The sequence below is a fragment of the Mytilus edulis genome, chromosome 11 (assembly GCF_963676685.1).
Source record: "Mytilus edulis chromosome 11, xbMytEdul2.2, whole genome shotgun sequence".
NCBI classification, from domain to species: Eukaryota; Metazoa; Mollusca; class Bivalvia; order Mytilida; family Mytilidae; genus Mytilus; species Mytilus edulis.
In genome coordinates this window covers 20337912-20364905 of record NC_092354.1, presented here as the reverse complement: position 1 = coordinate 20364905, position 26994 = coordinate 20337912, and the positions used below count along the sequence as shown (strand labels likewise).

General features: G+C 32.8%; 1 protein-coding gene across 1 annotated transcript in view; it reads right to left on the bottom strand.

Annotated features, from left to right (window-relative positions):
* The window catches only part of LOC139495299 (aminopeptidase N-like), a 36181-nt gene extending 10001 nt beyond the window's left edge, over positions 1-26180 (bottom strand). Inside the window, exons 1-10 of the mRNA XM_071283606.1 lie at positions 24662-26180; positions 10144-10253; positions 9157-9326; positions 8181-8301; positions 7479-7633; positions 5974-6087; positions 5418-5555; positions 4727-4792; positions 3206-3271; positions 592-755 (exon numbers count right to left, since the gene is read on the bottom strand). Coding sequence (XP_071139707.1) covers positions 592-755; positions 3206-3271; positions 4727-4792; positions 5418-5555; positions 5974-6087; positions 7479-7633; positions 8181-8301; positions 9157-9326; positions 10144-10253; positions 24662-25506 — 1949 coding nt within the window. The 5' untranslated portion in view covers positions 25507-26180. The remainder of the gene's footprint in view (positions 1-591; positions 756-3205; positions 3272-4726; positions 4793-5417; positions 5556-5973; positions 6088-7478; positions 7634-8180; positions 8302-9156; positions 9327-10143; positions 10254-24661) is intronic.
* Positions 26181-26994: the final 814 nt, after the last annotated feature.

Here is a 26994-nt window from a genome sequence, read left to right as displayed (position 1 = left end):
ATATCATTTCACAAAGGTTTTTTTGTTAACACAACTTTTGATTATTATTTTTGAGGCGCATTAGGGATATTGACCCTTAAATAAACAAAACAAACATACATAATAATTTCTATGTATTTTGTGCATTTATTTGTACCGTATTCCCATCATCGTCATCATCATGTTGTCATTTTCGCGGTATTTTCCAAAACGGGAGAATGTTTGACAAGTCACAAAACCAGGTTTAACCCACCATTTTATCTTAAAATGTCCTGTGCCAAGTCAGGAAAATGGAAATGTTATCAAACAGTTCGTGTCTATGTATGTTGCATTGCTGGTTCTTTTTGTTACTTCAGTGTTTTGTTGTTTCGTTGTTTTTCTCTTATAGTTGATGTGTTTCCCTTTGTTTTAGTTTGTAACCTGGACTTGTTTTCTCTCAATCGATGTATGACTTTTGAGCAGCGGTATAATGCTGTTGCGTTATAATGCTAGTAGGTATAATGTCAAAAATTAGGGTACATCAGTCAACATTGTGTTATGTAATCATAATAAAAACAAACAAATATACCAACAAACATTTACCAGGGCACATTAACTCAATTTTCAACTCACTCATATATACTTGGAGCGCCAAAACTTGAATTACCGTCCAATAAAAACCGTGACTGTTGTAAAACGTAATCATCACCCTCACACGTGATAGTTATAACGGGATATCCCATCTGCCGTGTCCATGTGTTCATTATATATTTTATGTCATATCTATGATTGACAGCCTGAAAATATAAGTTTATGTACAGTGAAATCTGTTTAATCCGAACCTCTTCGGGACTTTAGATTTTGTTCGGTTTGGGCCGATGTTCGGTTTTATCAGGTTCACAACACATACAATTTGATATACCGGTGCTTAAGATGCTTACATGTTTGGTTGATATTATACAGGTTTATGCAGGATTTGGTTTAGTCAGATTTCACTGTAGTACTTATCGTTTTTTTTTCATTCGTTCTACGGTTGATAAAGTCGAGTAATAAATTGTATTAGGTATTTTGAATCTTTTTGCATCAATCTTGAATCAACATTCAGACAGATATTGAAACTAACATTCCTAAATGATTTATTTTGTTCAATTTCAGTGTAAGGTCTTCTTTAAAAAGGTAGATCTTCAATTTTTGGTTGACATTAAACTAATCTTAATTATTAGTCATCGTTTCTTTTATTGTATAATATAAAAAAAAGAAGATGTGGCATGATTGTCAATGAGACAACTGCCCACAAGAAACCAAAATGACACAGACAGTAACAACTATATGTCACCGCACGGCCTTTAACAATGTATAAGTCTACTAAATGTAAATGTTTTCAAACAAATATTGTTTTGAAATTGCTATCATTAAGATTCGTATTTTTTTTATTGGCAATGTAATTGTTAAGTAGGTCTGCAGTGTTTATCAACACACAATCGGCATTTACATAGGATCCAACTGTGCACCACAGGTTGACTACTTTTCGTTTATGTTATACAACTTCATATATTGCCTTGAACTTATAACTTGATAAATTCACAATGCAAGTCATAACGATAAAAAAGATAATGCCAGTTTCCCAATTGTGAAATTTCCATTTCTATGTAGCAACATTCTAGTAACGACTGAATACGGAGTACATAACTCCCATTTCTACGATATTCTAGAAGTGGTTTTTCCTCAGATAATGTCATTGATAGTGCATTATTACTTACAAGGAAGCTATTCAACAAATGATATCAAGTTTTCATGCTAAGGTTATCTCTTTGAAATGTTTAAAGACGCCATCACGGGTTGGTTGACAGTAAGCAAAAATATGTCATAGATTACAAAGGATGTATTCCAATTATCGTAACTATAATCCCATTCTTTTTTACTCGAAAGGACATAACCACATTAGACTACTCACAGAACGATATGTGTACAATACCAAAGCACTCAAAACCACCTAATTTTGTTTTAAAGTTTTTTTTGTTTTTTATATTTACTACACAAGAAAATGCCTGTGCCAATTCAGGATATGACAGTTGTTATCCATTCGCCTGACGTATTTAAGGATGTACTTAGGTGAGGTTTTGGAATTTGTGTCAAATGTTCGGACTCCTTGGTGTTTTTCCAAATATATTCAAAATATTTTGACCCATAACACCCATTTTTTTTTCATATAAGACTAAATAGCTCATAAAAGACCATTTACCAAAATTTTAGAAGATTCTTGATTTTCTTTCTTTTGTTTTGAGACACAAATAATACCAATGCAAATATAAGATAAAAGTCCGAGTCAGCGTTTTCCCGCCATATTTTAAATCTCAAAATTTTAAAACCGTTTACAATTTTCTTTGGAGTTTGGTATTTTTGTTAATTTTATTTTTTACTTTGCTTAAGGTGGTACCTAACACTGCAGGGAGATAACTCTGTAAATTCAGCCAAACGTTTTAATAACGTTGTGTTGTAAAGGGAATATTAAGCTTCTCAATGATTAAAATTGGTGTTTGTCAAATTGCTATATAACCAGTGTAACTTTTCTGATAAAATGGTTGGTTCAAAATTTTTGAAATTTATATATTTTGGTTAAAGGGTCAAAGTAAATACTTTGTCAAAACTTTATGAAAATTAAACGATTCAAATTAATTTTAGTGAAAGTTAAGAATGTTTGGCTTTGATTTTTCATTTTTTGAACATGTCTTTGTGTTTCTAAACTGTGACAGTCTTGTCTAATCTAAAAACAAACTAACTTGTTTCCATTTTAATATTTACATTCAATCACATTTTATCATTAGAAAATTGTATTTTGTGAAAGTTATATGACCGGTGTCAACTTTGGGTCATAATTTTCTAATATTTATCGTAGAAACTTTTTTTTGTGGTGTTCGTGCTGTTACGACTTTTGTGTACTGCTACATAGTGTTTGCGGACTTGTTTGTCCTTTTCTTTTTTGCGTTGTCATTTTGTACAAAATAAGTTCTAAAATAATAATTGATATTCGACTTCAATTCAAACTCTGTGATACGATACAAGAAAACCAAACGTAAAATAATTAGTTTAATCACACATGCAAGACTTTGATTTGATTTTGAAGTCAGCATAATATTTCCAATTAAGTTAATTAAAATACAGTATCTCTCACAGCAGTTGGATTGAAAGCAAAACTAGGACACTTAATCTTCATTTGAATTGAATTCTAACATTTCACAAATCTTACCTCTGAAAACTGATCCCATAGTTCATCCATTTCAGCATTCTTAAATTGGTATTTGGTGACATAAAGCTGAAAAGAAAACCTCGAGAGATATAGGGTTTCTACTCATATATTAATTATTGAAGACAATTGGGACAAAACACTACATTTGCTACCGTGTATCCCGTTTGGTCAGGAGTTACAGTTAAACCTGTCTGGTCCGAAATAAAGGCAACAGTAGTATATACCGCTGTTCAAAACTTACAAATCCATGGACAAAAAACAAAATCGGGGTAACAAACTAAAACTGAGGGAAACGCATTAAACATAAGAGGAAAACAACGACACAACATTAAAATGTAACACACACACACACACAAACGGACTAAGCATTAGACAAAATCCTAACAAATATAACATCAAAACCAAATACATGAATTTGTGATAGATAAGTACCGTGACACGTCCTATAGTAATGTGAATTCACAATTCTTAATTTTTCTGATAATAATTATCAAAGGTACCAGGATTATAATTTAGTACGCCAGACGCGCGTTTCGTCTACATAAGACTCATCAGTGACGCTCATATCAAATATTTATAAAGCCAAACAAGTACAAAGTTGAGGAGCATTGAGACACCAAAACTCTAAAAAAGTTGTGCCAAATACGGCTAAGGTAATCTATGTCTGGGATAAGAAAATCCTTAGTTTTTCGAAAATTTCAAAGTTTTATAAACAGGAAATTTATAGACATGACCACATTATTGATATTCATGTCAACACCGAAGTGCTGATTACTGGGCTGATGATACCCTCGGGGACGAAACGTCCACCAGCAGTGGCATCGACCCAGTGGTGTAAATAGTTATCAAAGGTACCAGGATTATAATTTAGTACGCCAGACGCGCGTTTCGTCTACATAAGACTCATCAGTGACGCTCATATCAAATATTTATAAAGCCAAACAAGTACAAAGTTGAAGAGCATTGAGGTACCAAAATTCCAAAAAAAGTTGTGCCAAATACGGCTTAGGTAATCTTTGCCTGGGATAAGAAAATCCTTAGTTTTTCGAAAAAATCAAAGTTTTGTAAACAGGAAATTTATAAAAATGACCACATTATTGATATTCATGTCAACACCGAAGTGTTGACTACTGGGCTGATGATACCCTCGGGGACGAAACGTCCACCAGCAGTGGCATCGACCCAGTGGTGTAAATAGTTATCATAGGTACCAGGATTATAATTTAGTACGCCAGACGCGCGTTTCGTCTACATAAGACTCATCAGTGACGCTCATATCAAATAGTTATAAAGCCAAACAAGTACAAAGTTGAAGAGCAGTGAGGTATAAAACGTTTGGTTCAAATTTTGTGCAATTTTTATATTTTTGTCAAAGGGTCAAAGTTAATACTTTGTCAAAATTTTATGAAAATTAAAAGAGCCAAATTAATTTTAGTGAATGTGTTGGGTACCACCGTAACCCCGTAATTAAACTTGTGGCAAATTTTTATAGTGAAATTACAACATACTAGTCAAACTTACCCTTAATCCTTGTTTGAAGTCTTCCCATCCTACAAAGCCAAGTAACATGCGCAGCACTGCCATTCCCTAAATTAAACAAAAAGGCAAAACAACTGAAAACTTTACCTTATTCGATGTGACTTTGAAACGCCGGGTTGAATACATTTTTGATAGACGTTTGATTTCAACAAACTTGTATTGCAAAATTTTATTAAGGACAAGTGAAACAAAATTGATTGTAAAATGTATTTGAATTTAGTGGAAAGTAAAAAAAATATGAGACAGGTTATAAATATTTTGTTTACCACATTATGTTTGCGAATACTTAATTTATCATTCAGTTATTTCTATCTGCGATTTACTGTCCCGATCTTCATCTTTTCTTGATGTTGTTGTACAGTGAAACCTGTTTAAACGGAACCTTTTCGGGATTTTGTTCGGTTTTGGCAGATGTTCGGTTTTATCGGGTTCACAACGCATAAAATTTCATATGACGGTGCTTCATAACATGTTTGGTTTACACAGGTTTTCGGTTTATGCAGGGTTCGGTGTAACCAGGTTTCACTGTATAAGCTAAGATCCGAATTTTACATGTCCACGTGCTAGCAATATGTTCTTACTTCTGAAAAACGCGAAAATAAATCGTTCGTAAAAAACTACTTGATATACAATATATATATATATAGATAAATTTGCGAAAACGGAAACTTACCTTGCTATATGATATAGTATCAAAAGTTTGGGCAATATCATCTGGTGTACTGATTGGTGTTGAAACCGGATGTGACGTAGGTAAAGCGTCTTTTAGCATAACTGTAAATACTTCTTTAACAACAACATATAGATTAAACTGTAAAAAAAATATATACAAATTATGTAAAACATTTACTTAACAGAACAATGCTTTTATATTTATAAACATTTAACATGCTGAACTTTCTGAAACAGAAGAAAATATTCAATGATAACAGTTTAAATAATATAACATGAATTATTTTGTATATTGTACTATTTTTTCTTTTCTTTTATTTTCACAAAAGGCGAGGGATATTCATAATGAGTAACTTTTTTTATATTGTCTTATACATGTTATAACTGTAAAAATTATTATAAAAATGTAAACATAATGTAAACGCTAAAATTTTAGATGTTTATCATCTGGAAATAGGATTATTATTTTGAAAATTAAAATATCATAAGACAGAACAGCAAGACAAACTTAACTTCGTGTTGTTCATATATGCATGAAAATTCCCAAAAAAACTTACAATATCCCAATCAGGATAAAGATGATCCATGGCGAAGTACATCAATAAACTTGCAACTCCTTCATTGAGCCAAAGATCGTCCCACCATTTCATAGTCACCATATTACCAAACCACTGCATGATACAAATATTTGGTGTATTTACTGTCTTTTGATTGGTTGAAAGTATTACTTTTATTTTCAATGTTGTCAATTTTTATGACGACACGCCCACTCTGACGTTGTGTATTCATACGCGAACATGTGTGTTCGTTAGTGTAGTTAATATGAATAATATACAAAGTTCTCTGAGCCTTATTTTTGATAAAAAATTATTTGTAATAAATGGCTTCCAGGATTAATCATTGTGAAGAGTCAAAAATTAATTTAATGGTTCAATAAATTCAAAATAAATAATAGCCATTCATAAAATACAAAAAAATATTATTTGCATCACATTGGACATTGGTCCACGAACATTTGACGAATTACTTCTTGGGGTGTAATTGTTACCATATTACCAAACCCCTGGTAAAAAATACATATTTAACACGTCACTTGTTAAATGATAATAAGGTAAAACTTCAAATTCAACTAAAATATGCACGAGCTACTTTTTATTGGACTTGACCAACGGATATTTTTATAAATCATTATTTTTGGAGTGTAATTGCTTTATTAATTTAAATAAAGCTGCATATCCTGTTGGCGATTTAATACTAGCTGTCTGTTTGTTTTTATGACAACGTTTTTGAGATTTTGTTTTGGAATAATTAATTAGTCCAATATAAATGGACTATCATTTTGTACACCAGACACACTTGTTGCTTGCTATACATGCTATATAGGACTCATATACGGCGCTAAAAGAATCTAAACAGTTTCAGGACCAATCAGATACGAAATTAAATGTGTACATAATACGGCAACGGCATTATATGCTTACAGTGAGACATACATTACTGAGTCAAATACTCCAACATTTTTCAAACAGTCAATTCACCAAGAAATTATATATCAATGATCGTTCATGTAAATTCAAAAGTGCTTATGTTTGTGCTGCCTTATCATTTTCAAATGTTACAATTATCGCATTTAATCACAATGAATGAATGAATGTGTGAATAAATGAAGGAAAGAATGAATGAATAGTGAGATTGAATGATCAAAGAATATAAGAAGAAATGGAGGATAGAAGGAACGATGATGAATGACGGAAGTTATAAACGAATTACGAAAAGAAGAAACAAACGAACGGACAGACGGACGGACGAATCTTTGAATGAATGTATGAATAAATGAAAGGATGAACAAACAAATGAATGAATGAATAAAAGAAAGAATAAATGAAAGAAAGAAAGAAAGAAAGAAAGAAAGAAAGAAAGAAAGAAAGAAAGAAAGAAAGAAAGAAAAATGATTGAATGAATGAGAGAACGAACGAATTAATATAAATAAATGAATACTGAAATAAACGAATGAATGAGCGAAAGAAAGAAAGAAAAATATAATGAATAAATGTGAACTTACCGTATGAGCTATTTCATGTGCAACAATTAATGTAACCATCAACTTGTTTTCAGTTGATGATAATTCAGGGTCATACAATAATGCTGTCTCGCGATATATCACGAGACCCCAGTTCTCCATTGCTCCACCACTGAAATCTGGAACAGCTACATGATCTGTTAATAACAAACAACCAACGGTTACAATTATGTTTATCTAATTGCACGTTTACAGCAAAATACAGTAGTTTGTAGGAAAACGTAACATCTTTGACTAGCTTGTTTCTTAGCTGAACCGTGATATAATTTATAGGTTAGGTATACTAACCTCTTTTCGAAGTAGTCTAGTGCTACACGCAGATACATTGGGTGTCTGTCGGACTAGTCTACTCTTAGAGGAGGGAAAACAATCTAGTCAAAGCAAGTCAAATATATTACCTTTACATACATTGTACACACTCAATGCATTTTGCTGTAGAAATATTTTTTTAAATCTTAATTTTCAACTTTTTTATTGATATTCTTTATATGTGAAATGTAAACAAAACAGCATATCATTCCTGGTAGTTATAGTCTAAGCTTGTCCCTCAATTTTGAACTTACAGATATCAATGTTTAAACGGTATAGTTGTCTACGTATATTGTGACACGTTAAGTTGAATATTAGGAATTATGCATCATATTCTATGTTTATGACATTTAACTTAATTTTTGTATAACGCACCTGATTTAGGAACAATATCGTTAATACCGAAATAATCGGTAAAGTATTCATATATTTCTTCCCCTATCTGTAAAGCATACTCTGTTTGATTGATCTTCTTAGGTTGTGCCCAAACTCTCAACTGAAACAAAAATGGATATTGTATTATCAAGATTTCATTTGTAATTTGGTAACAGGGGAGTTCTCAAAGAGATTTATGAGGATGAACAACTGAAGTTGATACTAGTCTACATCAGTTGTATGGTCACCATCACGAATATGAGGCCCCTCATGGGGGGGTCCTAGTAATCATATAATCACCATTTTTTTGCCAATATAATCACATAATCATTAAATATTTGCCTATCTTTAGTAATCAAATAATCATAAACTAAAAATACAGTCCTAGGTAATCAAATAATCATGAAATATTTGGCTTAATAATCAAATAATCATTAAAAAAACGGCCAAGTAATCACATAATCAAAAACCCCATGAGGGCCCTCGAATATGTAGACTTGTACATGTATATATACGATGGTTTCAACTCACTTGGGAGATGTTTTCGTGGTCTAAAATCTGTATATATCAAAAAGCTATCTGATCCGTCAGGGCATACGATATTGTTACAGTGGAGGAAAAACATTACATTTGACTTGATATTTTATAAAGAATATTTGTACCTTTTTTATAAAAAATCACCTAGTACATTTTATTTACTTAGAAATTAGATAAATATGCGGCAAGAAATGCCGTCTTTTTCTTTTTACAAAAGTTATGAATCTGTATATACGTGAAATATAAGCCACTGGACGTTATTCAACATCCATCAATCAATCTCAACGTAAGATATCTTAAAAATGCTCTCACGCCTCATGTTTTGCTTGAGAATAGCATACGTCTACTATGCAAAAGTATAATAATACATTCCGATTGTTTTAGTACAATTGTTTGTTTGTTTTATAATTTCTTTATTTTGGTCTTTTCTTTTTCAAACCTGATAGCCATCATCAAAAATCTTTTCTTTGTATTGAAATTCAGCAACAATAACTGCTAACAGATAGGTTGACATTCTTGGAGATTTCTTATATTTGACCTTGACATATCCAGGGTCAGAGGTCAAATACTGTACAGTTTCTTCTGGCATGTTACTTAAAGCTGTATATTCTGCAAATAAAAAATGATTTCAATATTACTTCCTAGTTTACTCTTTCATTTAGATGTTTCAGTAGTTATTAAGAAATATCTTAAGTAACAAGAATGTGTCCATAGTACACGGATGCTCCATCCGCACTATCATTTTCTTTGTTCAGTGGACCGTGAAAATGGGATAAAAACTCTAGTTTGACATTGAAATTAAAAAGATCATATCATAAGGAACATGTGTACTAAGTTTAAAGTTGATTGAACTTCAACTTCATCAAAAACTACATTTACCAAAATCTTTAACCTGAGGCCGGACAGACGGACAAACAAACAAACGGACGTACAGAGCAGAAAACATAATGACCCTAAATGGTGCATAAAAATAATGTGCTTTCAAATGGGAAATTCATGTAGTCACACTGTTTTTGTTTATTAAAAGTTTCCTACAAATTTTTAGAAGAAGTTTTGTGTTTTCCTTAGTTGTGTGTAGTTGTTCAAAACACTACAGGATAGTTGTACATACATCAATTTCACACGATTGCATTTCAGTAGAACTTCACATCACACGAGCTTATACATGAAACTCGCGTGAACTGATTTGATTAAAGTTACACGTAAAATTCACATGAATTTGCAAAATTCAGTCATTTCAATAACATCTTAATTTTCAGATTTCATCAAAATCTTGAAAGAAACGTGAACATATTCATTAGAGTTTCAAGCCTAAGCTCGTTTCGGTTGAATTTCACTTAAAGTTTTCATGTGAATATCACGTGAGATTCGTGTGAAATTCACGTGACCAAAATTTGCCTGTGTAAGCCAATCAAATCGAACTTACGTTCTTGGTGTATAATTGTCATACTAAAGGTGGCTTTCATGTCAGGTTCATCTAAACACGGAAACATTTTACGTGCATCTGTAGACTGGAGTTGTGTAGCTGCTAAATATCTAAATAAATAAAGAGGTATCAAGTTTGATATTAAGTTTCAAAAATAGTTTTTTTAAGTAGATTTCATAAACATACATTACGTTTGAAAATGCCATTGACATGAGCATGTTTATGTTTCTGGTAAAAATCATGTTTTGTTCCCCTCACCCATTTCTCTCAAAATTTCAACTAAAAAGACTGACTTGCATTTTTGGTTAGTAATACAATTTTTCATTATCCAAAAACTACTTATTGGAAATACACAATTTTTTCACAGTGTTAAGTTTGATTATGATAATTATCAAATTCACTTCTATTTTCCACTTGTATAACATATTTTGGAAATAATACCAGAACGAGATTTCAATGAGACTGCATGAAACCGAAACGTCAGAAGAATACATCCTTAAGGTACAGAAATTACAAGGAAAGATATCGTATCAGCCTATAGTCTTTGTTTGATTAATGGATATTCTACGGGAAACTTAGTATGATGGATTCAGATCTTTATAATCTATACTTTGTTATTTAAAACACTGACAGTATAGGTAAATTACCTTGAGAGAAACGATGATAATCCGTCTGAAGGGGACGATAAATGGCTGACCCTTGTTAAGAGAGACCAATATATATCTTGCACGTAAAAAACACCCTTTTAGATTTCGAAAAAGAACAGGATAATGACACTTACAAGGCAGCACTTGCACCCGCAAAATGGAAAGGAATGAATATAAGTTGAAATAACTTGTGTCCAATCCACTATAAATACATTTATTCAACTAAATTACCCAGCTGTTTTAGTTCCTGTTTTATCTCTTTAAGGATTATAATCGTTATAATGATAGTTTATTTATAGTTTATTCCCGGAGTGGCATTATTTGGTTTCGTGTGCTAGTCGTGAGAAATTAAATATTGCAATGGACCATGGAAGAATTATATTGACATTGTACTTCTATATTTGAATTAAAAAGCATGTGAAAGTCTAGACTAGGGGTGAACCGAAATATTTTAAAACAAAGAAAATTGGAAGATGAAAAGGTACACCTTTACACTATCTACAGATAAGCCCGCCCCCTTAGCAACACATGGCAACCCAGCATCTTAGGTCAAGCTAATCAACAAAATGGCGGTTATTATGAACATTGGATAATAACTTACAGATGTTTACCGAAAAAATTGTCGTATGTTTTCCTAAACAATTAACATATTATGTTTTACAAAACAATTCGTGGATGTTTTCCGAAATGATTTTAAAACATAAATTATTGTTTTTTTGTTGTTTTGTTGTTTTTGTTTTTAGTTGCTGCCTAGTTGACATGTACTCTAAATTCCCATTACCAAAAAATAAGATAAAAAATGTCACAAAAACATACGAATATGTGGTCTACACGTATCATAGAAAAACCAATTTCGATATGCTCGATTAAAAAGATTCTCAAATTTCAAGTTCGGACATTTTGCTTATAATTTAAATCTCACAATTTGATGACATTTTGAAGACCTAGATTCGGGAATTATTGAAGGATGAATGAAAAGAATCTCGAATAGTTTCGGTTTTTATCGAATTTCTTATACGCTTAATCTCACAATTTCATAGCATGAGACCGCGACGTTCGAAAAATATTATCAAAGAACATTGTCCTTTTACTGTACCATTTGATGTCCGCAATCAAACTCGGCTAGTAATTGTTCCTTGAAGGACAAAAATTGTGCTGGATTCACTTCCGTAATTACGGAGAATTTATGATAGCTGATCCGTTTTTATGTCTCCTATTATTTAATTCTTGCTGCAATTCTATATTCATTTTACTACGTTAGTTTGTATAGCCTTAGTAGATGCGTATTTATATCAGATGATTATTTTCTTGAACTCTTATATCCACTTAAGATAGGCTATGTTATTACACGAACTTATTAAGTCTGCAAATCGAAAAACGAAGCTAACTATTAATTTCCGGCAATTTAAGTTCAACGAGGTCAGGTTTCTAGTATTAATCAAAGCAAGTGGTTAAATGATCAGTTGCAAAATAAAATCATTATATTATTCTTCCTCAGAATCATTACGTTATCCATATTACTCGTTCCAACATAAAATCATCATATTATCCATCACCAAAAATCATTCTTTTATCTATCCTCGTCCATCCATCAATCAAAATGGAGTATAATGTAAAATTGAACCATTAACTTAACTATAAAAAAAACAGGATCATAAACTATACCATGTATACAGTGTGATATATAATTTGTCTTCAAAAATAATTGGAAAATATTGACGTCTAAACAAATTTGGTTGACTTCGTGATTTATTGCCGTCGCTGTCGCATTTAAGCAACAACAAATCTTTAAATATTATTTATAAATTTCACTAGAAGTCAAATGTTAAAAACAAAATACGCGCTTTTAAACGATACATATTTTGATTCCGTCTTGACTGAAATTGCATTAGATACCGCCCCCCCCCCCCCCCCCCTCGTTTTTTTAAAGGTTTACGGGCTGATTTTAAAATTTGTTAATGTCGTAATAGTTCATGGGATTTTATAGCTAATTTCCTATATATTGCATATTTTTTTTACAAGCATCCAATAAAATCATACCAGCTGAAACCCCGCCTATCTGTTGATTGTAAATGTCAATCTTAATTAAAATGCTCGAGGAAACATTTATACAAACAAAGCAAGCTACCAAACCAAACCCTTAACTTACATTCATTTGGAAAATAACTCTAAATATTTCACATTCAATCCATTTGAATTGGGGCACATAGTTGGAATTCCCCCTTTACTCTAGGTTGGGAACCCCCCTTTTTTAAATGGCTGTATCCGCCCCTGATGTTTTGTTGTTGCCCATTTTAACGCGTATAATGTTAGTCGTTATATTAGGCCCATCTCCGATTGCTCCGATAGAGGTCGCAATCTTATCTACTTAGTTGCACTGACTCTTTAGTGTTGTGCATTCTTATTGTCGACAGAACAACATTATTTCGTTGTTAACTAGAGTAAAAGAATAGCAAAAAACAAAACAAGAAGTGATCTGCGGTCGCAAATTTAGTTTAACATAGGACGCGGAGATGCTCTTCAAGTACAGTACTAATATTATACTACAATATATCATGACCGACTTTTGATACCGGAGTTTATATTTTTTCGATAGGTTACCTCATTTTAGGTAGGACATCTCGAGTATCAGACTACCACAGAGTAGGTTGCCTATAGAAAAATAAAGGCAACAGTAGTATACCGCTGTTCAAAACTCGTAAATCTACGGACAAAAAAACAAAAATTGGGGTAACAAATTAAAACTGAGGGAAACGCATTAAATATAAGAAGAGAACAACGACACAACATTAAAATGTAACATACACAGACAATTAATATCATCTTGAGGCATAAGTTGGTAACAAGACAATAATCTATTGTTGTGAAAAATATATATATATGTATTTCTAATCATGTGAACGTCTCAAGGTGATGGCCCGGTGGTTTGATTACCCCTTTAAAATAATAGAAATCGCGCCTGCAGCGGTAGAAGATATTTCGATCAAAAAGAAAACAAATTGTTTCAAGTAGCAGACTTAATTCACACCATATATCATTGTAAAAATTGCAAGTAGTTTTATGTTTACACCGTCCAACTTAAAATCAATTTGCTGTTTGAAATCCTGATATTGTAACTGTGGTAATGTTAACGATCATTCTATTATATTCTAATTGAAATCGTTCTGTATTTTTCGCGAAGAAAACAGCATTTCAAAATAAAAAAAACATGAACAATTAGCAAGTTTGTTTAAGCTGACATCGCTGTTATTGTTTAATTACTCAATAACTAGAAGTTAATGTAGGTGTAAACAATCGTTTTTCTTTGCATAACATGTGTATGCAATTGTACTGAAGTAGGTTCTTAAAGACTAATTGCCCTCCTTATTCTTTATTGACATAACTGAAGCTCTAGAAGGGGGGGGCGGGGGTCTGTATTTCTTAATTCTTCAATCATTTAAGTCATTTACTTTATTCTTCATAGATTTTTACCATTAGTATCTATTTTTTATATTTTAATCAGCCATTGTTCTCTAAACTTATTTTTTTGTTGCCTATTTATCTCGTCTATTTTTTCTTATCCAATTTCTATGGAATTGACCTATTATTATGTTAAACCCGATCAAGACCCTCATTACTGCTTCTTGACATACATTATCTGTTCTTTTACATAGTAGATGTCGAATTTATATCTTTAAGTTCGAGACAAAGGTCTCTCGCATTTTGTTTAAAATAGTTGAGACAGAACAAAAAATTGCAGGCAAATAGTTTATTATTTGAGAGCCAAAATGGCCGCCAAGATTTTGACAGTGGTTTGACCTCTAGAACTAGACGTCTTTTGTTCTTATTAACGTTGTCATTGTCAGTTTCAGTTGTCTGCCTAATTAGCTACTGATTTTATTTTTGGGCGTTTGAACGCCACTTTTTAGCACCGCATTTAGGTTATTTCGTGGCGGCCAGTTATTATTGGTGGAAGAAGCCGGAGTGCCTGGAGAAAACCATCGACCTTCGATAGGAAAACGGACAATCCTAGCCTATTATGATTGGAGTCAAATGCACACGCATGAGTGGGGTTCGAACTCACAACCCCAGTGTTGACTGGCCAATGGTTACAGTAGTGACTACTTAGCCTCCACTCGGCCACCGAGGCCCCTCCACTAGCAACTAGGCATATGCCCCAGACTGATTTTTTTTAATTCTGACCAGTAGGTATTTTTAAATTAAAAGACAAGTAAGAAAAAATGTTGGCCTAAGGACGAGTGGTTCTGTGATATAGATGCAATGGATAAGCGGGGTCATGGTTTCTTTTTCAAGAATCAACGCTTATCCAATGTATCTATATCACCAAATTTATACGTCTGTCCCAAGTCAGGAGCCTCTCATCTTTGTAATTCTTGTATTTTTTATTATTTTTTATTTTAGTTCATTTAAATGTTTTGGAGTTAAGTGTGAAGTCCACAATTTTATTTAAGGGCCACCTGAGGACCACCTCCGGTGCGGGATTGTCTCGGTGCGTTGATGACCAATTGGTGGGCTCCGGCTGTTGTCTGCTCTTTGGAAGGGTTGTTGTCTCTTTGACATATTCCCCATTTCCATTCTCAATTTTTAATCTATGTTACCTACATGGAAAGTGTCACTATTGTATATTTGAATATATAAAATATATTGCATGTAATACTTTGTAAATGATTGACGATTTGTTTACATGTCGTTTTAAAACACATAATTACCGCAGATTAGATAAGACATTTAAATGTTGCATAGCAGGTTGCAACATTACATTCTTGACAGATAAACAAAATACAGCTGTCTATTGTCATAACTGTAACTTGTAACGCGCGTTAATTATTTCAAATGATCATGTGTATGACGTCATAGATATCGTCTGCTCGATTTACGGCATAGTAAACTGTCAGATATTTATGCCCTACAATACTATCTCTAGATTTAAATGTTTGCAGTGTTATTAACAACACACATATGCATGCCTGAGATGTATGCTAACAGGAATGTCGTAAAATACTAAACGTCTCACTTTCATCTTTCTGCATTTCTTTTTATGAAAGTTGGAAATACACTGTCATCAAAAATTCGGATGGATTCTGGTTAAATGTTTCAAAGCGACGAAAGATACCAAACGAATAATCGAAATTCATTAACTGTAATGCATGAAAATTATCATTGAAAACTCGAAAAATAGCAAAAAACATTCTAGTATAAAACACTAAGTAGAAATAAAAACGAAGCAACAAAACAAAAACAAAAAACCCCGATTTGAAGTGTTCCGGGAGTGAGGGGGGATAGGACCTTTATCGGGACTCCGGGATCGGGTGTTTTTAAGCTCGGGATTTCGGGATTGACTCTTTCGGGATCCGGGAATCCTTTTTTTCTGATTTTGGGAAGTCGGGATTTACTTTATTTAAATTCGGGACCTCGGGATTTCTTTTTGTTAAGTCCGGGATTTCGGGATCAGGACCCCTCCTATCCCCCCTCGGGAGTGTAAGCAGATCCTGCTTCTCATTTTGAGATCCCCGCGTCGTTTTTATCATGGATTTTCAAATTAGATGATTCGTGTCGTACTGTGATGTAAAAATCGGGAAATAATAGAATAAAGAATGGGAACAATTAAGGAGTGTGTCAAAAAGACAACAAACCGACCGAAGAACAAAAACGGCGGCGGATCCAGCCATTTTAAAAAGGGGGGGTTCCAATTACATATCCACATTCAAATACATTGATCGTCCAAAAAAAAGGGGGGTTCCAACCCCCGGACCCCCCCCCCCCCCCTCTGGATCCGCGCCTGAAAAAACAACACATAGCCATCAATAGGCCTAGGTCTTCAACGCAGCGGATCGACATCTGGAGTTGGTTTTCAGGTCGCCCCTTACATTTAATATAATGTTTACTATCATGTATACTTATAAATAAAAACAAATGTTGCAAATGTATCAAAGCAACACCATTTTTTAAAAATGATATCTATACTTGATTTAGTCATTAAAATAGATACAATCTTTATATCGAACCAAGTACCAATTTGTTATAAATTTCCTGCCAGAATTGGTGCAAAACGTAAATTAGTTCAATAAATATTACCAGTAATTAGATGATGTATACAATAATTGCTGATAAAATGATTTGATATGAAGCATGCTATGAATGTAGCTTGTGAGAAAATTCTAATCAAAACGATTAAACTGGGAACGACAGAGCACAAGTTTCATTTAACAGTTTTGAACTAAACATACCTATCTTCAGATGCCAATTAATGCACCAATTGATTACACTGATAAATACAGGCGAATGATATCAAAAGGAAAATTCAAATTCAGACCCATAAGTATGATTAGAAAAGAAGTTTGTTTACAGTAAATATATTGTATATATAATAAAGAAGATGTGGTATTATTGCCAATGGGACAACTCTCCACAAGGGATCAAACATGACACAGAAATTAACTATAGGTCACCGTACGGCCTTCAACAGTAAGCAAAGCTCTTTGTGTTCATTAAAAGATCTGTAAAGAAACATAAGTTTGTATATACATTTTCGCCAAGACGATCCCACGAGGAGAGTACGGGATTTGTACACATACATATGAAACATCGACTACACCCTTTAATCTTAGTCAATGGACTAACAAAAAAAGTTGCATAAAAATGTAGTGTTTATTTAGACTGTGTATATATACATATAATTTGGTCTGTTTTGTTTTTGACAGTTGCTTGGCTAATAAAAGAACAAGTTTGTTGCTTTATAATGTTATATACAAATAAGAAGATGTGGTACATGATTCATGTACCACATCTTCTTATATTTGAATACATTTTTTTTGCATGTATGATTTTTAACGAAAGACTGATTAAAAATTAATTATTGACGTAGAAGTTAGCCACTAAAGGTCGCCGTACGGCCTTCACAACTGTTTCAACATACGCGTGGTTTTGTCTTAATTCGAAAATGACTTGTGGAGTTTTAGAAGCAAATGTAACTAAACTAATCTGATATACAGTAGTTGTCGTTTGTTTATGTAATTTATACGTGTTTCTCGTTTCTCGTTTTTTATATAGATTAGACCGTTGGTTTTCCCGTCTGAATGGTTTTACACTAGTAATTTTGGGGCCCTTTATAGCTTGTTGTTCGGTGTGAAGGCCGTACATTGACCTATCATGGTTTACTTTTATAAATTGTTATTTGGATGGAGATTTGTCTCATTGGCACTGATACCACATCTTCCTATATCTAATACTGTAGAAACACCATTTTAACTAAGGGTCGGTGAACAGCATCCTGTTACCTTCTGTAAATCCCTCCTCTGTCAGGAGTATTTGTTTTATACTCTATGTTAAACTATAGCACAATAATTATCAAGTTTGATTTCTTCCGCCTCAATGCATCGCACTATTAATTTGTCTAATTGGTTAAGCTAAAAACATAGTTTATAGTTAGTTTTATTGTAGTTAGAAAATCAAAAAGCGTGTTCGAACTGAAAGTAGAGGAAACTGCATCTTAGTATACAATCAGCAATTTTTTATCATTCTCTTATTTCGATATGTCTCTAAAACATTTATCTGACTGATTTATTGTCGTTTTTATAGTAAGAAAAGTAAAAAAAAAACGTGTTCAAACAGAAATCCTCTGAAAGCAGAGAAAACTGTGCATCTTTAATAGTATACAATCAGCACGATTTATAGTTCTATTATTTCGATATGTCTCTAAAACATTCATCTGACTGATTTATTGCCGTTCGTGACACTTCTCGACCGATCATTGGTTTTACTAAGCAAGTAAATTAAACAATTGCATGTCACATGATTGTTCCATACTTCTTGGTTTACAAAACAATTACAAGGTAATTAGGATCAATTATTGTGTCGTGGTGTAATTTCATCTGAATCTATGCGGAAGGTTTTGTTAGTAAATTGGTTGCGTCATTTTGAGCCATTTGTCAAATCAGAATCGTGCTGACCAAGATTTCTTGCCGTTCGTGTTTACATTATACGGTGCCTCGCTGAATAAAGTTCAATTCCCTAGCATATTATTAAGCGTTTAACTTTCAGATTGTAAAGACCAACGACTCGAGGGTATAGATATAGGATCATATAGCCAAAGAACACAACAATTTCGAAGTGCATTTCTTCGACACAATAAATTCAAATTATAGAATCGCAAAGAAAATTGTATAGTGGTGTGTACTTCTTTTTGGGACAAATCATATCAAAATTATACAAATTTTTACCAGTTTTAACTAAAATATAGCTAATTCCATGTTGAAGGTGGTTAATGATTCTATTTGACAGCTTCAAACATACTTCCGGAGCACCTGAGATAACCCTTAGTTTTTGGTGGGGTTCGTGCTGTTTATTCTTTAGTTTTCTATGTTGTGTCATGTGTACTATTTTTTGTCTGTTTGTCCTTTTAATTTTTAGCTATGGCGTTGTCAGTTTATTTTCGATTTATGAGTTTAACTGTCCCTCTGGTATTTGTCGTCCATCTTTTACTTTACCTTTTCTAAACAAGACCATACTATTACTTTACCTTAACTTAATACCAGTTTATTTTATTATTGGCAGAGAAAGCTGAAGAGCCAGGGACGAACCACCGACATTTGGCAGAACAAATTACAATAATTGTTAATTAAGATTGTATTCGAGCGCACCTGTCACGTGCGGAACTCTCACGTCCGGAATTCGAACTTACAACCCCCCGTGTTGAAAGGCTAATTATCCAGTAGTTGGCCTGGACTATTTAGAACCCCAGCTCCCTCTCCCTAATAACAATGACAAGTCAAGTTATATACAATGAATACTCTAACCTCACACTTAAAAGTTCAATAAGTCTTTTTCATATGACACCCCGTGATAGGTCATGGGTCTTCTATACTTTCAATTTAATATCTAACTAAAGCATCGCGTGCATTTCACTTGCACCAATTGCTTTATAACATATTTATTTCTTCAAAAATTCCACCACGTTTTTTATACAGTATTGCTTCTTAACAATAAAACAAATACCCAAAACGTTATTATGAAAATAACAAATTGTAAAAGTTATTCCGACTAGAACATTTATATTTGATGAGGCATAAGCGGCGCGAAACAATAACAATGTCATAATTAACATCCCGCGCTTTTCAATATACTTCGAATCTAACGAGCCATGTTCTGAATCATTTCAATTGAACAACACGCGACCATTATTTATAGTAAAAATTCTAGAACTGATAAGAGTAAGCTTAGAATAGCGTGCTTTAATTGATATAAAAAAAACATATGAAGTCATCTACGATAATTGTTTCTTTTTTGCACACTTGACCTGTTAAACATCAAACCGATCTGAAATCAACATCTCAATGATTAATTTGTGTCAAAACCCTCAAACAAAGGATTAAATTCATATATCATGATGAAAATGTGCAAAACCCAGATAAAGGTTTCAAACAGCTTATTAAGAATGTACGTGCTGTTTTGTTTAAAACGGGATTTCTGTTGATAAAAAGCCATTCTACTGTTGTTGTTTTTTTTCAATACTCTTATCGTTTCCTTCTGTCAGAACTTTTCGTTGACCTTGCTTTACTTATATAAAGCAAGTAGAACATTCCGAATCATTTTCTTAAAAGCCTTAAAGCCCCCCCCCCCCCCCCCCCTCCATTTTATCATTAAGAATATGGCAGTGATGATAACATGACAAACAAAAACCCGCTTCAGTATTCTATAATTTAGGCTAAAATATAATAAGCTGCACGAGTATCATACCAGTTAGCTTTTCCTGTTGTGGTATTTCAAAATATAATTTGGTCGGATTACACTTGAAGGGGGTCAACTCCGTAATTGCTTATGATTTTATCAAACAGCATCTCGATGAGACTTTTCCTCAGGAGGTTGCAACCCTTTTATTCAATTTTAAAGACAAGTATTTCAAAATGGATGGATATGAACCTGAATGTTTTTCAAATAACCAGACACGCAGAAACGAAAGACCTTCTCTATTTGAAACTCGGGATGCTGATAACTCCAACATATAGTTAGATCAGTGGGTTTTTATTTCTATCACGTTTTAAAGTTCTTCTAAATAGTCTGATTCTTAAAAAGACTGGCAAATAAGTAAATATATCGTATGAAAGATCTTTTATATATCATCCTTCCAGACAATCTAACTAAAATACAGATATTTACATCAAAAGTGTTATGAAAGAGTAATCTTTATTTCAATAGTCAAATATCGAAAAAAAAACTGCTGTGACCATACAACACTGACAATTACCCTGCGCTTCGCGTATTCATAAATTCATGTGTTAGTCGTTCACTTTCTAGGTAATTTTTTATATTTGAATTATTTCATAGTTATTCTATAATTCCGTGCTCTTCCAAAACATTTCAACAAAAGCCTCATTTTTCATGGAAGTACATGTATCAAGTTATGATATTTATATAAAAATAAATAATACATAGGTAATGTCTATATTCAGTACGACATGCGATTACCATTGAAATATCAATAGCACTGAAAATGGAATATTATAATAGACCTGCAAGGTAGCAACCATTTAACTTCGACTTATTTTTTTTCTTTTCGACGCTATCAAACACATCATTTTTTCCAAATTTAACAGTATAAGGTATGTGGAAATTCTTGATTCAGAATATTTATTTTGTGTCATCTCCTTGACCACAATATTTTTTCCTCAAATTGGGGATCAGAATATTTTTTTTAAAGTTAAATGTTCGTTCTCTAACACAACGAGAAATAAAGTGTCTTCGTCTAACAATCTAACATTATAAGTCAAGTATTACGTTTTCTGCAAATGATAGAGACTGATGTGTATACAGATAAGAAAGTCATTAAGCACAAAGAACATAACATTTCGTATAAAACAAATTGTTTAATTAACCCGTCTTGTACGGATCTGAAGAGTATACGTTCCGGTTGGTTTTATCTGTTACGCGTGTCTCGTGATTGCATTGCTAATATAAAAAAAGAGTCAACTGATCTGAATTTTGGACACACTACGCATTTTTATTTGGGTTGATGTGAATGCCTGCTATAGCTTTCTAAACTAATGTTTGTTTCTGTTTGTGAGATGCTCTTCATTGAAATGCCTCAAGAAAATATAAAACGTAAATAACCGTCCCGCTGAAGAATGTCCATTATTCATTTGTCATTTTTCAAAATCTAATAAAATATTGTTTATTTGTTCTCGTCGTTAGCTCATACTTGACGTAAACAACAGTAAACAAACAGAGGAATATAGAGCAAAGTTGAAGAATTTCATTTCTTATACAAATAAAAAAAATATAGAAAAAAGTATTATATAATAAATATATAAATTATGAACCTTAAGATTATCTTTAAGAATTTTTGCAATGGTTCCTAACCTGCAGAGCATGATACAATCACTACGCGAGTCATCGTATTAAACGTCCTCATTCTGACCGGACGTGCTTGTGTACTTATGCATCCCGCACAGCCAATTGAAATATACTCCTCGAGTGCTTCAATGCTGATTGGGAGAGGATTCAAAGTTAAGTGACCATATAACAATTCCCTAGTTATCCAAGGGTGGGGGATACAAAAAAAAAAACCGGGTAAATATATTTCTCTGCAATTCAAACGTAAATACTAGAGGTAAATACATGTATTAAAAAATATATCGTCTTAACATTTTCACCACAGTGAAGCAATGCAAAAGAGGTAAATGAAAAAAAAATGTATTTTAAAATCTATTCTTCGGTTTTCCAAAAGACACTAGTTTATCAGATACCAGTGTTTACTATGTGTTTTTCTATTGTGTCTGACAAATAGATTTACGCGGTGGCTGTTTCTCGTAAAACACTGAAAACAATTCCCATGTTATATCAAATTGGAAATTTAAATGTGTTAATGGCGTCATGGTAAAACACAAATCATATATCTGAACTGAGGTGTCGAGACTTATTAACGTATCACCCTATGCATTTATTATATAAAAAAAAAGAAGATGTGGTATGATTGCCAATGAGACAACTCTCCACAAGATACCAAAATGACACACATATTCACAACAGTTACTATAGGTCACCGTATGGCCTTCAACAATCAGCAAAGCCCATACCGCATAGTCAGATATAAAAGGCCCAGAAATGACATTATAAAACAATTCAAACGAGACAATGTAAAACAATTCAAACGAGAATAGTATATTTAACTTATAAGAATTAAATAACTTTTGTAATTCTAGTAGCTCAGCAACGGAATATTAAAGGAAAAATTGTAGCGGAGTCCAGTATAACTAGCATTAAAGCTACATTATATATATTGTTTTGTTATTTTTCCTGACCTTTTTCTCTCTTATTATGTTTTTGTGTGTCCTGTTTTGTTCGGAAAGGCTTTGAATGGAATACTGTTAGAAAACTTAATTGTGGTTTCGGAATGAAAACGTATTTAATTTAAGTTTATAATATTCTTGTCATATATACTAAAAACATACGTTGATTTATTTCTTACAATAAGGAGGAGAACGGATGATGCAGCAGGGCTAATGCCTTTAAGGTGAAAAAAAAAAAAAAAAAAAAAAATGCGATGAGATTGAATCTGATTCTAATTTTGTCAAAAATTGTTTAACATGACTTTCAATAGGAACCGAAAACGCTGCAACTTTACAAGCTACGCATAGGCGGTAAACACTATAATTGTATTAATTATAGTGGAACCTTAATTTTTATCGAGATTTAAAAGTTTTATCATATGAATAATCCGTAGCTCTATATGGTCCTCAAATTAAAAAAAAATATATATACCCCAAGGACTATAAGAGTTATGGTTCTGAAGCTACATATTTGCATGAGTGATACAATAAAAAAGACAGAAACTTGTCCAATGTTATGGTTGGAATTAAATAAATATGTAGTACAGTCCTATCAGACATACTTGTACCAAATAATTTAAAACATAAAGGTGACAGTACTTTTCCGATGTTCACATCTCGTAAATTGATTCCGATGAGACTTAACATACATGTAGAAACGAACAAAAACCAAAAGAATCGCTCGAATCAAAAACGGAGCACGACCAGGGATTCCATTTCTGAAACTTGTTTATGAATACATGTATAGTAATCAGACACAGAAATCAACTAATACATATATACTAGTAATGCATTTGGTGTATAGAACACAAATCTTGCCGAGTACTGAACAGTGGAGGGGGACGTCAGAGGGGTCCTGTTCCCGAAATCCCGGGCTTAAAAACATGAAATCCTGAGGTCCCGAATTTAAACAAATTTAAATCCCGACATCCCGAAATTCAAAAAAAGTATCCCCGAATGGATCAATCCCGAAATCCCGAGCTTATAAACACCCGATCCCGCCTCAGTACTGAGTAAATTAAGTTTAATTGCCGAAAGCCCGGTGCTTCGACATGGTAAACGTCTCATGTGAAAACTTTTTTCATCTGCATTTTCAAACGCACTGTATATTGCGATTAATGCGAGAGATTAGAGGTTCTGGGTGGGGTTAAGCGAATAATGGACAAAAAGGTGGAGAATAATATGTAAATCAGCGGATAAAGAATAGGGAAAAAATGGTCTAGATCAAACAATTAAAGAATAAAGAAATGAAGCTCTCCTCATCAAGAACCTCATTATACAGTGACACCTGGTTAAACCTAATCCCGCATAAACCGAAAATCTGTTTAAACCAAATATATTCTAAAACACCGTCATATCAAATTGTATGCGTTGTGAACCTTATACACCGAACATAGCCAAAAACCGATCAAAATATTGAGTCGCGAAGAGGTTCGGTTTAAACAGGATTCACTGTAAAAAATTGAGAACGGAAATAGGAAACGTACGTGTCAAAGAGACAACAACCCGATCAAAGAACAGACAATATATGAACGCATTTACACTTACTTGACTTCTCCATCTTCTTCGTACATACTAAGGTAAAGTCCTTTGAGATCCCTGATAATTTTTGCAAAGAACGATCTTACTTCGACCATGTAAGAATGTCCAACGTCAACCATATCTACAAGTTCTATAATCCAAAGCTGGTTCCGTTTGTATGATTTTTGTTGATCAATTGTTAAGTATTTATTCGTGTTTATGTTCCGTACTTTTACATCTTGTGGGAAAATTTGCATCATATTTATATGGAAAGCGATATATTTTGATGGTTTCTTAGCTATAAGGATGATATTTACACTTCCTGTAAAAGTTTTATTTTCCAGATCTATCATAAGTTGGATATCATAATGTTCCGGAATGAAATCTCGCGATAACCGGATATTGTTTCTCGGGTGTTCTCTATCCTTGATGATAGTCGAATCATTCAGTATACCATAAGTTTTATTTTCGTTCTTCTCCTCCTTGTCGTCTGTGACATTTTCAGGATAGGTCAAATTCTCGGCGTAAATATCTTGAGACCCGTTTTTAATTCCATCACTAAATGACACTGTAATATTTTCCATAGTTTTGCCGCCATTGTCAGCTTTGATGATTTTATCACACCCGGAAATAGCTGAATGGGAGGTAACTCGTACAGTTTCATTATGCCGAACAAAGGTCAACAATAACACAACAAGTAACATACATAGTAAAAAAGCTGAGGTAAAAAGTATAAGTTTAAATCTACTTATATATATGCCTCCTTTAGGGTCCTTTAACGTCACAACGACCTCCTTTTTACTGTCAAGGTCATTCGTTTGACCTTGAGTTGAACCGTTTTCTAACAGTGTCAATGTTTTGGGAGGCTCCATTTCTAATATCCCTTTTGAGAAATATCTTAAACTATGAAATGTCACTGAAACAAAATCAAACCATCTTTCTCAATTGTTTTTACTTCTAAAATAGCTCCTTTGTTATTAAAAATTGTTGAGGTTATTTATTGTTTGAACAACGCAAAAAATAATAATCAAACATTTCCACAAAAAGCACACCAAACTACGACACTCTAACACTTTTATGTAAGAAACTTAAATCGAAATAAACAATTTCAACTCCGATACCAACTACATTTCTCCAAATGAAAATTCCACAAAATTACGTTACTAGATCAATTACATATCTAATTTTTTTCCATTAAACCTACAATAAGTGAATTGCTTGCTTCATTAGCGAAAGTAACCACATTACACATTCGGAATAAAAAATACAACTGCGGTTTTCTATGAGACGTGAGATGTTTCGAAGTAGACAGCATTGTTGTAATGTATAAGATAATTGATTTCTGATCTTCTGCAACGTGAATTATACATCAAATTATTGCCGAAGCACGTGTTAATTTGACCACAAGTTACAGAGATTGACATTATCAGTGACTGGAAACAATAATATCATGAAGATTGTATAATTAAAGATTTGAGAAATGAAACATTTAAAACTCGTTATAGATAGTTATTACTTCTGATATTCCTGACGCTTTATTTTATTTATTTTCCAAAACATCATTATTAGACGTGGTATGATTACAAATAAAACAAGTATTCACCAGAGTCTAAACGATGTTAATAAAAAAACATAAAAGATCCCTCATGGCCTTTAAATATGATCAAAAAACCAAACCGCAAAGTCAGCTATAAAAGATTGAACGGAAAATGTGAAACTATTAAAATGTGAAACTATTTAAATGTGAAACTATTAAAATGTGAAACTATTTAAATGTGAAACTATTTGCATGTGAATGTACTTAAATGTGAAAGAAAACCAACATCAAGACAATATACGAAACAACATTATGACAGACAGCAATCAACGGAAACTTCTAAATTACAAGTTTCTGCCTCGGGACAAGCACATATATAATGATGGGGGTGGGAATATATTAGCCTTTTTTTTAAAAGTTTTTTTTTTTTGCCTTTCTGTTGTTTGTTTGTTTGCTTTGTTTTTTTTCTTCTAAATGTTTGGATTTGTTTTTTATCATTATATTCTACAGAAGGCATTCGTCACAACTCGGCCGATTCCGTACCTTAGCGGATGATTCTACCGAGAATTGACGATTGATTATAAGGCAAACTCTACCATGACAATGACCTTGACCTCCACTGTTGCAACTCGAGTTCATTTCCTCGTCTGAAGTGGAACAGGGGGCGAAAAATATAAAGTGTACTTTCAAAAATCATATTTCGATGAAAATCTGATAAAAACATATGTAAAAAAACTATTGGCACAATAATACTGGAAAAAGGAAAATCATAAAAATACTGAAATCCGAGGAAAATTCAAAACGAAATTTCCTTAATCAGTTG